The 17110-nt window shown below is 39.0% G+C and overlaps 2 protein-coding genes across 4 annotated transcripts in view; one reads left to right on the top strand and one right to left on the bottom strand.

The window, feature by feature from the left end:
* The window catches only part of LOC141440316 (uncharacterized), a 76059-nt gene extending 69831 nt beyond the window's left edge, over window positions 1-6228 (bottom strand). The window contains exons 1-2 of one of the 3 annotated variants that reach the window (XR_012452686.1): window positions 6168-6228; window positions 3698-6000 (exon numbers count right to left, since the gene is read on the bottom strand). Coding sequence is in view for 2 of the 3 variants with exons in the window: in XM_074104799.1 (XP_073960900.1) it covers window positions 4478-5986 (1509 nt within the window). In the remaining variant the exon portion in view is untranslated. Of the gene's footprint in view, window positions 1-337; window positions 6001-6071 lie in introns of those variants that run through there. The other 2 variants (XM_074104799.1, XM_074104800.1) reach the window with 2 other exon arrangements.
* Window positions 6229-6388: 160 nt separating this feature from the next.
* Window positions 6389-16634, top strand: p47 (NSFL1 cofactor p47). The gene is given in 11 exon segments (XM_074104735.1): window positions 6389-6591; window positions 6718-6934; window positions 8694-8799; window positions 9398-9480; window positions 10934-10980; window positions 12021-12026; window positions 12704-12837; window positions 13561-13689; window positions 14665-14719; window positions 14722-14811; window positions 16143-16634. Coding segments are annotated over 11 exon segments (1182 nt in total). The 5' UTR covers window positions 6389-6486; the 3' UTR covers window positions 16353-16634.
* The last annotated feature ends 476 nt before the right edge of the window (window positions 16635-17110 follow it).

Raw genomic sequence — 17110 nt, 5'->3', positions numbered from 1 at the left:
ATTATTTTAATACTTTTTATACTTTTTTTTATATTACTTCAAATGTCAACTGGCCAAAAACGGTCTTAACCTCTTAAGTCCTCGCGTACTTTATAAAGGACTAATTGTTCATTGAATAAAGAATTCTAAGAATTTTGAAATAAAATCCAAAATAACAAAGCAGGTCAACCATGTCTAGGTCTTAAACGCTAAGTTTATTAAAAAACGCCAGGACTCAGGAGGTTAAGGTGGCCAAAACCGGTACTTCTACGCTATGCAATTTTCCGAGAAAAATAAGCTTGCAAGAATTGACTCAAAACAAAAGGGGCAAGTTAAATAAAAGCTTCTAAATACGTGGTAAGTTGTAGATAATACTTTATTGTTAAATTTTTACATAAAAAAAAAACAAATTATAAAATATCCTAAGCCAGGAGTACCTACCTACTTAGGCAGAAAGTAATTAACATTTTTATAGAATTATATCAGAGTATAAAAGTTATTCTGAAATGATTATAACGGTCTATACTCGAGGTAATAATAAGGTTATAATGCTCTTATAAAAAGTGTGACTTGTACCAAGTTGTACCATCGACCAAATAAGTGGTCTATCAACTTTTAAACAAGTTCCTATGAAATTAATATCAGGCGCGGTCGCAGACTGAAATTTTGGAGGGGGTCACTAATAATAATAATAATACACTGCGGCTAGGGGCAAAAAATTGTTTTTTTCTTGTAAAGTTTTAGAACATTTTTCAATTTAACGTGTACAATTTGGGGGGGGGGCAGTTCCCTTTGACCCCCCCCCCTTCCGACCGCGCCTGATGAATATGGCGCTAAAGTCGAACTTTCAAGTTGAAAGAAACGTCTATTGGCATTGGCATTATTGTTTTATGACACGCAAACGATTATCAGCTTTAGGGTGGTAGACCACATATTTGGCTGATGGTAAAAACACGGGTACAAAATGCACAAAACGTTTAAAAAACCAACTGAACATCTTATAAATACAAACAAGCAGTCTTATTACTTTAATTAACTTACGTTATAACAATAACATTCATCGTCTTGGCGGGACCGTGCCCCCAGATACGATACCTCATACTTGCAAGGCACTACTTTTTGATATCATGTCTCCAGTTGACAGAAAAAAAGATTGCTGTCTTGCTTTGTCAGTCCGTCTCTTTTCTGTCAAAGGGTACAATTAAAATACAACCTGTAACTAGAAAAGCCAGCTTAGAGATATTTGCCGATAGAAAAAAATAAAACGGAATCATAAAAAGAAAATAAACTATTTAAAAAAACATTGAATGGCGTACTCAAAGACGTTAATTTCAATTTAATCTTTTGTGTATTCTTGACAATTGCAGTATAAATTCTCGTAACTTTGACATGTACAAACTATGATGTAATTTTATACTGAATGAATAAATAATCTAATCTAATCTTATTACTGCACCCATTGTAAGTAATGTCCTTGAGTGGAAACTTAATAAATGCTCTACAGTGGAGGCCAATTGAAAGGGCCAATCTCAAAGCGATTTAAAGATATACAAAATGTAACTATGCTGCCTGGGCGTAAGACTAAATTGCTCCACAGTATACATATTGGAAGTGATCCGTAATTAATGCTTAACTACAATTTCATGGCACTCTCTGATTAAGGCATATAACGTGCGGTTTCTGATTCATAATCTAATACCGCGATAACACAATTACATTATGATCTAAGTTTTATAATAAGGCTGCGTTTCCACCAGAGACGTGGGAGGATGGAAGGATGCAATAAGCCGAGCTGTTTCCACTGGAGCTGCGCTGAGCGAGGATAGGTAAATTAAGCGTTTGTAATGGTTCATAACAAACACATTTCTCGCAACACGTCCTCGCACATCCATACTAATATTATAAATGCAAAAGTGCGTGTGTTTGTATGTTTATCCGTCTTTCACGTCGAAACAGAGCGACAGATCGACGTGATTTTTGGCATGGAGATGGTTTAAGGGCCAGAGAGTGACATAGGCTACTTTTTATCCCGGAAAATGCACAGTTCCCGAGAAAACAGCGCGCGATAACCGAATTCCACGCGGGCGAAGCCGCGGGCAAAAGCTAGTCTCAGATAAAAATGCAACCTAAATGCGGGTGATTTTGCACATGTTGGCTTCTCTACTATAAATAATAACAGGTTTAATATTACTTAAATATTACAAGTATTCAATCTCCAAATAACAGTACCTAATCGAAGATACGTACAATTATTTGGATATTTCACACCTAGGGTTAAGATTTTATTAATTATTATTTATTACGTAATTTATAGCAGTATCAGCTACCAAAAATTGAGCGAATTCGTACTTCAACATAGTACAGTATCAACTCAAATTATGTTTACGGTATGTTATTGAGCTTATACAACTAAGGCGGGCTTCCAAAGACCAGCGTCAACTAAGCTTCGAGTTGACTCTGGATTAAGTTGTGTCAAAATGTCATCCCTACCCCCCTACGAGCTCGTAGCTACCCCCTCACTAACATCCCTAATGTAACTGTAACTGACATACATAATGTTAGAAATGACATTTTTAATCCTACACCTTGCAAGCAGCCCTAAGTGATGTATTCGTGATATTGACACCAGACTTACTGTGCTAATGGGTCAGTCAACTTTTTAGTGTTGTTATTCTGTCACATAACTCATGAGACATCAGTGATACACTTGCTTAGACAAATGTATGCAATGTATACTACTAGCATTATCCCTATATATACTGTAGTCTTTGACTAGCATGCTTAGATGAGCCATGAAGGAATTGCATTAAAACTGTCACAACTCACTTTTAGAGGATTTGTACTAGAGATGAAACGGGTAGTGGTTTGGCCGGATACCGGATATTCGGCGGGACCGTTGGCCGGATAGCCGGATATTCGGCCTAGGTTTGCGTAAAATTAAATTAAGCTAATTCGAACAGCGCATGACACTCCGTGCAGTTTGCAACTTGTAGAGTAAGTATAATTAATTAACTTCACCATCCATTGATTAATTTTAACTGACGGATAAATACGATGTCGTTTCTGTTTGTTTTGTTTGAATAGACGCGAGACACAGTATCACATTTATCCGTCAGTTAAAATTAATACCAGTTTTTAATCATAACTATACCTAAGTTTTTTACCATCCGGTATCCGGCCGGATAGTACACAATTATCCGGTTTTCGGCCGAATAATAAAATAGTGGCCGGATACTGGCCGGATATCCGTTGCATCTCTAATTTGTACCCCATAAAATCATACTTTTTATTTTTTATTAGCTTATATGCGCGTCCCACGTAACCTTGTCAACAAGCTACTAAAAACACTAAAAAGTTGATTGACCATAATATTCAAAATGTTCTAAATCAGAGGTAGGTATACCAGATTTTCTATATTTATCATTACACTGTTTTGTTCAACTAGATATACTTATGACACTACCAATGAGGATGATGACACTTCCAATGAACTGACACAGGGAAATATCTAGTTAACAATTGTTGTTGTTGCAGGTATCCCGAACTAACCCTACCGGTTAGTGATGGTCGACTCAAGTTACTAACTCGAGTTAACTCAACTTCAATCAACTCGAGTTGAATTCTCTCCAACTCGAGTTTAAATAATTTCTAGTTAACATTATAAATAAATAATATAAAAAATTAAAGAATTGAAACATAAAAATATCATTTGTTCTGCTCCATTTTTTTTAAAACTATTAGTGCAAATGTGAGGGAATAAATTGGTAAAAACTGAAAAAATCTCTGTTTCATCCAGTTAACTCGAGTTCAACCCGAGTTACGTGAATTTTAACTCGAGTTAAATCGAGTTTTGTTTTTCCCGAGTTGGCACATCACTACTACCGGTCATTTGACAGCATTGTAGCTCCCAAATTTGACGCTGGCGAAATTGTCCCATTGGACAGAAGCTTTTTATTATAAAAAAATCTAGTTATGACGTCACTTATTTGTCAACCCAGTTAAAAAATTAATCAGGTTTACAGAGCTACAAATAGTGTTTTTTTTTTATATGAGAATCATGTCCTGGAATTATTATGAAGTTTAGTGGTGTCATCTACCCAAATTATCTGAGTAGTCCATTATTTAACTTGATACCTTCTTCAAGATGACAAAACATGAATTAGTAATATACCAGGCAAGACACGAATAAAATTAAGGAAATTCTCAATAAGGTAATTCCTCTTTGAGGATAATAACCATTGCTTCAAAATTCCCAGTATAATGAAGCGCATTTATAATCACTTCCATGCTGTTTTCAAGTTCTTTTTTAAATGTCACCTTATAGAATGTTTACCATCAACTCTGAAGAAAATACTGTTTCAGAAATAAATTACTTTACAACAAATAAAAACTATGGGAAACTATACATTATGGCATATGAAATTCGGGCAAACAATAGAGAACCCTATAAACAATGCAAAGTTATTGCCATTACATTTCATACTTAAGTTATCCAAATTTACAGCATTTCCCTGACTTCATCATTCCCAGATTTCTCCCAAATCTGTCCTGACGTGTACAACCTGTATATCTTATCACTAACCAAACTTGGACCAAATTTTGTCATAGCAGCCTCATATTTGTTCCTGAAGACTTCCATCTGAGTTTCATTGTACCCTACACCTCTTGGGTGATAGCTTTTTGGATCCCGGCATTCAGTATATTTGTGTACCGCTAACAAATTCAAAGGCATCGCTTCTCCACTAGTTGTGACATTGAATATGTCCTCAAATGTTGACATGGCATCTAAATTTCTTATGTACACGGGTCTTTTCTTTTCTTGCGGTAAATGATAATAATGCGTCTTTCTCATTATCTCTGGATAGCCAGCTTCTGAGTTGTCATCATCATTCTGATTCAGACAGAATAGTAGAGGCTCTATGACAACCGATTTTTGTTTATGTGTCGGATCAAAATCTGCAAGGACAGCTTTCATATTGTTATGAACTCGGGGTACTAAGAATTCATCCCAGGATAAGACAATAGCATGACTTGCCCTGTTAGCATCATCTTTGTCTAATCTATAGTGTCTAAACAAACAGTCCAATTCAATAGCTTGCTTAACAATGTCATAACTCTTGGCAAAGTTGAACGGAAAGTTTAGAGGGAAAAATTGGATCTCCCATTGCGTTATATCACTAGGTACTAAATTCAATCTCCTGACAATGTCTTCAGAGATCATGCTATCATAAATTGTAAAAGAATTAACACCCATCATGTGATGGAAAACCAAGGACTCTATAAGGGCATCTCTAGATACTATAGGAACTTGGTTCGGGATAATGCACATAGCGGGCACAACATTGTTAACAAATTGGATGCTACTCATTGGCCTTGAAGGTCTATGTTTAGTGTTAACTTCAATCAACCTGCTTATTGGAGCATGGATTGGGCTAATTTTATAATCATTGGCATAGAAACTGATTCCTTTAAGTTTACCCATATTTTGATTTAAAGAGCATTGGAAAATAAACAATCGAAATTCGTTTATGGGTTCAGAGACGGTTTTGAAACTAAATATGCCCACTTTGTGTTTAGAACTGTTTTCCAGCCACACATTGCAGCGGAAATTGGGCCGAGCATTGGCTTTTCCGATGACGATGGTATCGATATTGTGAGCGTGAGTTTGAGTTAATTTTTCGTACTTCTTATATGAGCGTAGGAAAGACGAATACGCGTAGAAATTATCGTCTATTTGCTGGAATAGTGGCGGCGTCTCACGAACTTCCATCGAGGAGTTGCGCAGTATTTCTGTGAGCATGGTAGCGTTGAATCCAGGCCCGCAAAACTCGATCTCGGACAGACCGGGTTTACCGAAAAAGTTGAGCACTTCGAGCACATAACGCAGTCGGTAATACTCGTGCCGGTATATGAGCAGTGTCACGATACTAACGAAACATACTATGACTAGTATCAGCTGGTAGTATTTCCTCATGATGTTCCCAGACGATTTTCTCGGAGTCTTCATTTACTTGCCGACATCTGCAACAATCGATGAAGTGTCAAGAACGAAATAAAAGAAAATAGAACATGCGAAATGGAATTTTCCTTACGAGTTTTTAGTGTGCTTCGAAAATTGATGACGACGCAAACGATAAAACAATTTTAATTTGTTTTTGATGAATACAATAGCAATAAATAATACATACAATGCAGGCAATAGTGCGCACTGCAGCAGCACAGCACAGCAAGGGGGTTTCTGTTCTGACGTATGTCAAATGTCAATTTTTGACATATCATTGACAAAAAAAACGAAGCTGTTTCGTTCACATTTATAAAAGTTCAAATCATGTAATTTTTTGGTCAGTTGATTAACTTTATCCTGCTTCCCTTTGCCTTTTCCTACTAGCTATGAAAGAAAAGAAGCGAAATGAAATGTCAAAAAATTCTGAACCGTCATCCATCGCAACGAGTCGGTATTTTTATGTATTCCGTTTTATTAAACAATAAATTTAAATAATTGTAAACATGTCCGCTAATAAGGAGGACACATTACGACAGTTCTGTGACGTGACCGGCGCTGACGAGGGCCGCAGTCGTTTCTTTTTGGAATCTTCCAATTGGCAGCTTGACGTGAGTCGCTTAAATTTTTGTTGTTCGTTTTTACGACTTGTTTCATGTAAACAAACTAATATCAATTCAAATTCTTGTTGGATATTAATCTTTACGTTGACTTAATGGGCTGTTTTAAAATTTTAGGTAGCATTGTCTAGTTTTTACGAGCACGGAGGCAGCGTAGACGAGGCACCTATTCCTACGGCTACTCCAGCATCTATGCCAGTTTTGTCAGATAGTGACATGGAGTCTCCGCCAGGATCACCTCTGCGGCAGAAGAAGGAGAAGAAAAAACCAGCCAGCGGCAACTTTGCGACATTAGACTCATTGCAGCAGGAAAGTTCGAGTGACGAGGATGAAGGTATATTTTGTTATAAATAAGAAATTATTGTAGTAAATACTGTTAACCCTAGTTATTTAGGATAGTCACTTCAGGTACAGTTGTATGCTCTGCCCTTGTTTGAATGCTTAAAGAGAAAGATTCATTAAATTGCATCGTCATGTTGGCCTATCTTGGCTTGCCTTGTTCTACAGCTCAGGATGGTCAAAAGAGGGCTTGGCCTGTTTTCATGCAGGCCTAGTACACATTGGAAACTTCGCACACACTATTAAATTTCTTCGTAAGTTTCTCATAATATAAGGCTCATATTATTATTAATTTATTATTATATAAATTATCAGGCAGGCAGTTGCAAGCAACTGATAGATGCCTGTATCTAGCTGTTCCTTGGTCAAGTATTCTTTGTATTGTTAATGTGTTGGTCTAGCCGGTTCTTAAATTGGTTCACATTCAGTGCTCAGACTACATGTTCTGGTAGTTTGTTCCATGTCTTGACCACTCTCACAATAAATCTGAAAAATTCAGGTGCAAGTGGACTCAAACCTGCAAACCTCTGCTTAAACAGTTAAACTACACAGCTTTTTTGCCATAAGAAATTGAGGGGAAATTTCTTTAATTGTAACTTAAAAAATTTCTGTTTATTTCAAAAGAAAAAAAGCAACAACTGTAAGATACCAAATTTGCACAATTAATTAAAGTGAGTCCTTAATCCTAATTTAATCTATTGTGTAATGTTTATGAATTCAAACAGTAATTGGATGCAGACCTTGTTCTAAATATTCAATGCCAACTCCCATATTATGCTAAGTCATTAGTTGCTTGTTATTATACATAGTGAGAGCCATCTCTTGGTTGTTAGATTTCCCAAATTACATGGAACTTCTACATAAATATACAGTCAAAACCATCTATAACAAGTGAAATTGAAAGGACAGTAATATTTGATTGTTAAAGATGGACTGTTTGTTTGTTCGTTGTTACATCTGATATGGTATTATAAATGGTTTTGACTGCACTTCCGAAAAAACTCAAAGAGTAATTTTAACATCAGCATCAAAAACGGGTTGGATAACGGCAAGAGACCAAGAGCGCCTTTGCACACCGTCCACAAGCAAGGATGCTGCTTTTAAGGAATGTTGCATGACCGGTGACCAGGCAGAGAGATTTCTATGTGAAGAAGAAATAAAACGGTTGAGAAATGAGATAGCTAGATATGAGCGTGAAAACAAACAATTGAAAGAAGAGATAGAGAGACTGAAAGAGAGAGACAGAGTGAATGATACAGGTGTGTGAATGAATAATATTTCTACTTTAGAGAGAGCCAATTGGTTAAGTATGGTTTTCATACTTGAAACAAATTTTTGTGAGGTTAATAGAGTATTTTAGTGTACAGTCAACAGCAGTAGTGGATGAGCGATTCTGCTGTTTAAAATGATTTAGACACTCATGAGCACCAGAATGGGAGTGCATTTGCAGCCCTTGGCTCAAAAGAAAATATGTACATAGAAAGAGAATAAGATGCAGAATGAAACCTCCAAATATACACCACATTATGTGCAGATCCAAGATGCAACGCACAGACAAATTATCTATTGATATGTAGTAGGTTGATATAGGCCTTTCAGAACCGGCCAATACAATTGTGTGGTTCTTAAGATTTAGTTTTTTTTAAATATTCATATTATTTCATTGACCAGTTCTGAAAGGGATAGCGACATGTGATGCGCTTAGGCCTAGTTAAAATGCTTTTGTTACTAACATTATGTTTGCCCTGTTGCAGGTCAAGCATTCTACGCGGGGGGCTCTGAAAGGTCCGGCCAGCAGATCATTGGCCCTGGCAAGAACAGGAAAGATATTGTCACAGAGATGTTCAAGAGTGTCCGCGAGTGAGTTGCAAAGTCATTACACTAACAAACGCAACAAATTTGGAGTTGAAATAAAAAAATACAAAAATACTCCAAAAACCCCACACAATGCCACATAGATGTCGCTAGTGCTGCTGCTTAACTAGCAAAGTAGAAATAAGCAACCTGAGATATGTATGCATAGGAAAAATTTGTGTCTAGATTCCTCTCCAGCAGTGGTGTAGGGGTTATAGCACGCAGCACGAAATGCTGAGGACCTGGGTTCGATTCCCAGTGCTGGTCTCTTTTTCTGTTTTTTCTGTGCATCGTGCATCCATGTCTCTAAATCATTCATCTAAATTGGCAACTACTAAACTCAAAAAGTACTAAACCCGCGTGGAATTCGGTTGTAGCGCGCTGGTCCGTCGGGAACTATTCATTTTTCTGGGATAAAAGTAGCCTATGTCACTCTCTGGCCCATAAACTATCTCTGCTAAAAATCACGTCGATCTGTCGCTCCGTTTCGACGTGACTCGTGTAAACGGACGAACATACAAACACACTTTCCCATTTATAATATTAGTATGGATTTACGAAATTATATACATATGTTCAAGTGTAACTATGTTTTGAATTGCAGACGCGGAGCCGTGGTGTTTGAGGACGAGCCGGCGACGGCGAGCCGCGGCCGCGGCGCCTTCAGTGGCACCGGGTACAGGCTAGGTGAGTAGACCTACCACCAGATTACCAAGACAGCTTGTATGCCTCCAAGCTTGTCAGAAAACTACATTATGCCTGATTAGAATAGAATGCGAGACTCACAGAATGCTAGGTTCACAGAATGTTAGATTCGCAGAATGTTTTTTTTTGTAACGGTACACTATTACAAAATATAAGAGGTCTGATTGGTAAATTACAAACTTTTCTAATCCTTACGATTATCGTGTCTATAAATTGCACTCATGCAACTAGGTGTTAGCTTCCTATTTGAAATTGTGTTTCCGATAAAGAAAGAAAGAAGACATTTATTTGTTACAGTATAGGAAAAAATGCACATGTCACGAAATGGTCCCAAATCAGCAAACTGCCAGTCTTGCAAATGGCACTGATCTTCCTTTGGGACATGAGGCCAGTCTAACACGCTGGCACGTTCGCAATCATATTCTATCTATATCTCTTCTTCTTCTTCAGCGCGTTTTCGCCCACCGTTGGGCATACGCCTCTCCAGCCTTTCTCCACCCGGATCGACTGTCCGTCTCTCTCTTCCAGACCAGACCTATCTATATCTACCCTTGTCTTATTTATGCCATGTGACAGAAAGAAAGGAAAACGATTTTGATTGGTGTGTTAGACAATAAGACCTCAGGGATGAGAGCATCTTAGCGAGTAAGGGCTGCCACATACACTCGGAATTCCGTTTCGGTGGACCCACCACATACGGACAGTAGTTTTCCGTTCGAACTTTTCTCTGATTCGGAATTCAGCATGGTGGCCTGTGCGATCAGTATGTGTGGTCATTCGGGGGTGTAGTGGAGTGTTCTGGTTGTATTAACCTCCATAATCTCTTCTTTAGTGGCTCCAAGAAGCTGTAGTCACAGCGGCCACTCACCGGTAAACCACGACAGTGAGCTAAATCTTAAGAAGGGGACTACATCTGCGAACACCAACAGAGTAGTTAATGGATGATTCTCCGTAAAGATATAAGTCTATATTGATATGAGACCGTTTATGGCGATATAACAGGGTAATGCGAAAAACCTTAAGGGCGTCTGTCAGAATCCATATAGTGACCTGCGGCTTCTCGCTGCATCTCAACCTCTCCTGATCGTACCGGTTTGCCGGTCCATTGGGCTACAGAGGTGTGGACAAGTGAAGTGGACTTGCACCCGCGCAACCGCTTGTTCACTATAAATAAATTCACGCGCAGATGACCCTAGCTATTCTTTTTGGATCCGTAAGAGCCCATAATAGCCGTCTTAATTCATAGAGGATAGTCTTTTTTTTGTGGGGTCGCCGTCATTGAAACCGATTAGGAGGACTATAATGATGTATTTACAGAGTCCCGAATGTATGTGACGTCCCTGAGATGTATTAAATGATATTGTAACGGATAACTCACGTCTTAAAACACGGTAGTTTCATGTTCAAAGTCCCTGAGATGTGTTGTGTGTTTCAGGACAAACAGCAGACGATCACGAGCCTGTTGCGCAGACCGGCCCAGGCGCAGGTGAGCTATTGTTGAGTTTTTTTTGAGGTTATTTAATCGGTAAAGTTATAAGAGTAAGTTTGCTACAGCCAAAGGCAGTTGTCTCACCGCCAGCGAGGAAACGATTAGCTATCGACTATTTTCTCGCTTATATTGTGTTGAGTATATTAATAGTTGATCGCTGGCGGTTCACACTACTCGCTCTTACATCATAAGAGCTATAAGAAGCTATAAGCTCAGCGATACTCGCTCATAGCTTCTCGAGCGAGTAGAGCGAGTAAGTCGTGCTCGAAACTCGCTTTTCATTGCTCGGTTTCTAGTTACTCGCTCTGCTCGCTTCTCGCTCATCGTGGGACAAGTGGGTTTATTCTGCATGTAGGCCGCAAAAGGCTATTTTTATATTTAGGTGTCAGAGAAGAACGGCCGTAGTTGCCGGCCACAACTCGATAGAGACGAGTGGCGGAAAGAAGGGGAGGCCTTTGCCCAACAGTGGGACACTTTAACAGGCCAATAAAAAAAAAAGGTGTCAGAGAAGAACGGCCGTAGTTGCCGGTCACAAATTGCAGTCAAAGTCAACCTTACATGTGGTGCATTTGGTCTTCCAAATATCAGGCCTACAATTCTACAAATTTGTTAACTTTTGTTATGCAAAAAAGTGACAATTATGTAGATCTAACCATTGCTCGCGACTCCGTCCGCGTAGTATTTGTTTATTGCTATCTTGGGAGAACTATGCATTATACCGCATTTCATCCACATCGGTTCAGCTGTTTAGACGTGATTGAGTAACAAACATCTAAACATCCAAACATCTTTACAATCTTTCACTTTTATAATATTAGTAGGATACGGTATTTGACTAGTTTGTATATGTCTTATAAATTAAAACTACACAACGCCTGTTATCGAATAGAAAAACAATTTTAAAGCTACCTTGACAAATAACAAAGTTATAAAGGCTTGAAATTCCAGATTAGACAGAGAAAGACATACTGGCATGTGACGTCACACGCCAGTACCGCCATACTTGCTGCATAGAGAAAAGCGTTTGAGAAAGAGACAGGTATATAGATTTTTCAAAAAATCACTATAAATCCAATTTTCAACCGATTTAAATTTTCTCTTCGCTAAACTATCTGTATATCTATATTTTCATAATAATATTAAGATATGGCAAAATCAGGAGTTGTCAAATACCGTATTGTAACACTTGTAACTATTGTGGTATAGGGGACAGGTCGGTGTTGTTCGGCCGGTAAAGTCATGTCGGTTTTTAACCCCGACGCAAAAAGAGGGGTGTATAACCTCCTGCGGCCCACCATACAACAAAATATGACATCGAAATTTAAAACTTAATGACTCATAGAAAAAGTTGAATTTATTTTTTTGTAAATTTGAATGATACAGAGATAATGACACTTTATTCCTTTTTAAAAAGATATAAATTCTATTGCTAACAATATGTACTAGTATTATCACTTTGAACCCAGGAGACTAAGTTAGATTGTTTTGTGTCTGTGTCTGTCTCCACAGACCATGCCACCACCGTGGCTCTTAAACGGGTGAACCGATTTGAATGCGGTTTTTTTATTTAAAAGCAAGTTTTCTAGCGACGGTTCTTAGACATGTTTTATCAACATCGGTTCAGCCGTTTTTGAGATATTGAACTTTGAAGTGACAATGTCGGGGGTTTTCCAACTTTTCGTTGGTTAGGTTATGGCACCTGTTATTTGTTGTCAGGGCGGCGGCGGGGCGGGGGGGGCGCGCTCCGTACGTCTGCGGCTGTACCGCGAGGGGTACACAGTGGACGCGGGCGCCGTGCGGCCCTACACAGACCCCGACCACGCGGAGTTCCTCAACTGCATACGCCGCGGGTGACTTTTATTTTAGTTTGATTAACGCCCTGAGTGAAAGGTCGATCAAACGTCCTTTGCCCAGCGGTGGGACACCGTATACTGCCCTCCTAAGCCAAAAGGCGCCATCTCAAAAAAAAAAACACGAGCCAGCTACACAATAATAAAAAGGTGTTTTTTTTAAGATAGCGCCTTTTGGCTTTAGGAGGGCAGAAGAGGCTTACTTTCATTCTAATTCTTAACTTAATTTTGGGAAATTTAATTGGGTTGTTTTTTTTGATAATGATGATGTGACTTTAATTAATTAATGTGCTATCAAATTTTGTTATTATTATAGGATAAAGAAACTGTTGACATTATATTATACCCTATCAGGGTGTCATGCATGCACCTACAACCCATAATTTTTAATACGCTAATTTCCAAATAATACATACCAAAAATCCATTATCTACTGTGGAAGATCCTTGGTCGAATTTGACTCCATGCTACTGGAATTTGAATTACATTTGGACAGACAGACAACGGGACAGGTGAAACTAAATAAAAGCTTGTAAAATAATAAGCAAATGAACACGACATAAATGCATAAATAAATAAATATGGGCATGGGCATGAATATTATCAAATATTTTATCTGTAAATTGTGTTATTTTAAGAGTTTAATGTAGAAAAAAGTTATGTCTACGTCTCAGTCTAATATGGACAATGAATACGTATGAATAATAATGTGTGTGTCCGTAGCGAGATCCCCCCGGAGCTGTCCGGGGCGGGCGAGGTGCGCGTGAGCCTCGAGGACCGGCGGCACGAGCCCGCGCCACGCGCCTCCGCCGCGCCGCAGGCCTTCGCCGGCAAGGGACACATGCTCGGCAGGTAAGGACCAACACAACCTTCTAGCCCCTGACTATTTCTCAAAAAGTTGTCCATTTACAGTTGTCCACTTATAAAAAAATATACTATATATATTTCCTGATGCTCGTGCAACACAAAAAATAAGTAATATTGTTTTTAAATATATACAAAACCTGTGGTAAAAGTGATAAAAAGTAAGATAATCTTTGTTGTTGGATCCAGTAGATAGTTTCGATGTAGTTACAAAATTGCGATTTTTTTCCTCACAAGATTTCGTGACGTTTTCCTGACGTCAAGAATTTTTGGATGCGTTATGCAGTTTATGTTTTATGATCTTGTCCTTAGTGTTAATAGTTTCTTGACAAAACTGATTTTTTGTCAACTTCATAACGGTACACTTTTTTGAGAAATACTCCCCTACTTCACCACTGTGACAATTTTCGGTGACATGTGTCGAGTGACAACCTATTATTTGTATTAAAGTAATATATTATTACTAGCTGTTGCCCGCGACTCCGCCCGCGTAGAAAGTATGAAAAATAGTTTACGTCCTTCACATAAAATTTCATAAAACTCGGTCAAGCCGTTTTGGAGGAGTTTGGTCACAAACACTGTGATACGAGAATTTTATATATTAGAAGATTACTTAAATGTTATTAAATTGAGTTGTGAAACAAGAATAATTTTTCCTAGTTGCCATTTATTTGTAGATTTGTCGGTAAATCTTGACATGAGCTTGAAGCTGTGTCCAGTTGCGTAGCTAGCACGAGTGGCACCCGGGACGTATATCGTAGGTCCGTAACTCGAATGAAAAAATAAAATAAAAGTTACTATGCAAGTAAGCTAAGCACCTATTAAGTAGGTACATAACCCACTTAGGGGTGACACCCGGGGCGGGCCGCCCCCGCCGCCACCCCCTAGCTACGCCAGTGGCTGTGTTTGTCAGGTTTGCGTTACGACCTAAAATAGGGTTAAATGAAGTACTTGTTGTGTTAGCCCGACACCGGCGGTGGTGGGTGCGCCGGCGCCAGCGGCGGCACCGGCGACCCCCCGGCGGCGGCCGAGCCCGACCGGGAGGCCAACACCGCCGCCGCGCAAGAAGCCGTAGGATTGGACACAGCGCAACCCATCACCACTATACAGGTAACACTGCCTCTGTGTATCATATATTTTAAATTTTAGTTTAATATCGCACTTATAGTTTAAACGACAATCAAACTCAGTTAAAATGCCGCTAAAAATCTGTCACTTCGACTAAGCAATTTGGGAGATAATTAAAAAAAAAGTGATTATTATCAACGTTATTACGTTAATTCGGTGATTTGAAAAGCATTATTTTTTATTATGGCTACAGCATTCAAAAAATCGATCCTGTTCGGAAAATTCAGCATTAATAACCATCCATTCTTTACAAAAAATAAAATGTTGATTAGGTTTATCTTTATTCGATATAATCGATTGCAATTTATCTTTCTTTGAAAAAACTCAATAATTTTGATTTAACAGACCTGGATTCTAGATTCTAGATATATAAAAAAACTACTTTCGCTGATTGGCTTGGATGGACTTATCTACTTTAAAAAAAAAACTGTCATATGGATTTATCTGATTTTGATAAAATTGATTGATTTTAACTGTATTTTTCTCAAAAACCACACGGAACCGATAAAATTGTAACAAAACTAGTTTTTTACCCTTTTATTTAATACCAAAAATTAAAAAAAAAAACATAATTGGATTTACCCGAGTTTGAAGTCGAGTTACTCAAATACGGGATTTATCGCTTTAGTAAATATTTAGCTCGACGTTTCGACCACATCCTTTCGTGACCACGGCCACTGCAATGTGGTCGAAACGTCGAGGTAAATATTACTAGCGTGATAACACACACACACGACATTCACCTATTTGTAGCACACATTGTCATAATATCGAGAGTTATATCGTCACTACTTAAAAAAAAACTCGTATCTCAAAATGGATAACTTTTCCTAGTGCACTTTATGACCATTGGGTCAAGGTTCAATTTTGTTGACGTATTAATTTGAGATACGAGATTTTTTCAAAGTAGTGACGATATGGTCAATCCCAAGTTTTTGAAGTAATTTTTTTTTTCATCACAATTAGCCATAGGACGTCCACTGTTGTACATAGGCCTCCCGCATAACCCTATATCCCATTTTGTGTTTTTTTACTCAGACAGAATCATGAGTGTACCCCCAATTTCTAGGTATAAACTTACGTACCCTATTTATAAGAAGTCTTACGCGACTCGGTGTATGTAAATTGTATGAACAAATGTTTTTTTTTATATATTAGAAAATGTATAGTGCCTACTCGTGCGTGATTCAGGGTACCTTAAAAGTTACCTCATCCGCGATCACATTGTACATATCTGAACAAATAATTTCCTACGCATTGCATTACTACAATTTCCAGCTATTGGTTAATCAATCCCATTTTCTGGTGTACAGTTCCGCTTAGCCGACGGCAGCCGCGTGGCCGGTCGCTTCAACCACGCGCACACTGTAGCGGATCTACGCGCCTTCGTGCGCCGCGCCCACCCCGGCCCGCGGCCCTTCGCACTTCTGACCTCGTTCCCGAGCGCGGAGCTATCAGACGAGGCTGTCACCGTCGCGCAAGCGAACTTGCTCAACTCCACGCTGCTCCAGCGGCTTAAGTAGACGATATAGTCGGGTCACGGAAGGGCACACACGGTTAATGCTTTTCCACCAGAGAGCGATGAGTTGCGAGGGTTTTTTCATGAACCAATAGGGACGCGTCATTTACTTAACCCCGCTCCGCTCAGCTGTTTCAACTATAGATGTGCTGTGCGAGGATAGGCAAATGAAATGGCTCTTTGGTTCATGAAAAACATATTCCTCGCACATCTCTAGTGGAAATGCAGCCTTAGGGCCTACGCTAGCTGGTGCGGGCGCACGCGTGCAGTTACATTTTAATAGGTGTCCTCCCTCTCCGTGCAAGCGTCAGCTAGCGTAGGTCCTTAACTATTCGGTCTAACCGTTCTGCTGTGCCGTTTGTTCGCGTGTCGCTCGGTGCATCTTTAGCGATAGAGGTTCTGCGTCCTTGACATCGTTTGCTAGCGAGTTGTCTGATGGATAGACCCTGTTATCAAGCGGGCAGTTTGGTGGCTACCTAACATTAGTGATGTGATGTGCAATGTCAAAAAACTTGTTACCCGACTGCGAAGAAGGAGGGTTATTTTTAATTTGAGTTTTCAGATACATTTTGAACTTCTCATACATAGCGACAACGTTGAAACTTGGATAGATTGTATTGCACATCCATCACTATAATGTTAGGTAGCCACCAAACTGCCCGCTTGATAACGGAGTATACTGATGGATGATGGAGTAACGTTAGAGCAAGCGAAATTACTAAGCTCAGTTGGTGCAGCTACAAATAATTCAAAAGATGTTTG

The sequence above is a fragment of the Choristoneura fumiferana genome, chromosome 22, assembly GCF_025370935.1.
Source record: "Choristoneura fumiferana chromosome 22, NRCan_CFum_1, whole genome shotgun sequence".
Classification (NCBI taxonomy): Eukaryota; Metazoa; Arthropoda; class Insecta; order Lepidoptera; family Tortricidae; genus Choristoneura; species Choristoneura fumiferana.
The sequence above is the reverse complement of the archived record's forward strand: the minus strand, read 5'-3'. Positions and strand labels throughout refer to the sequence as shown.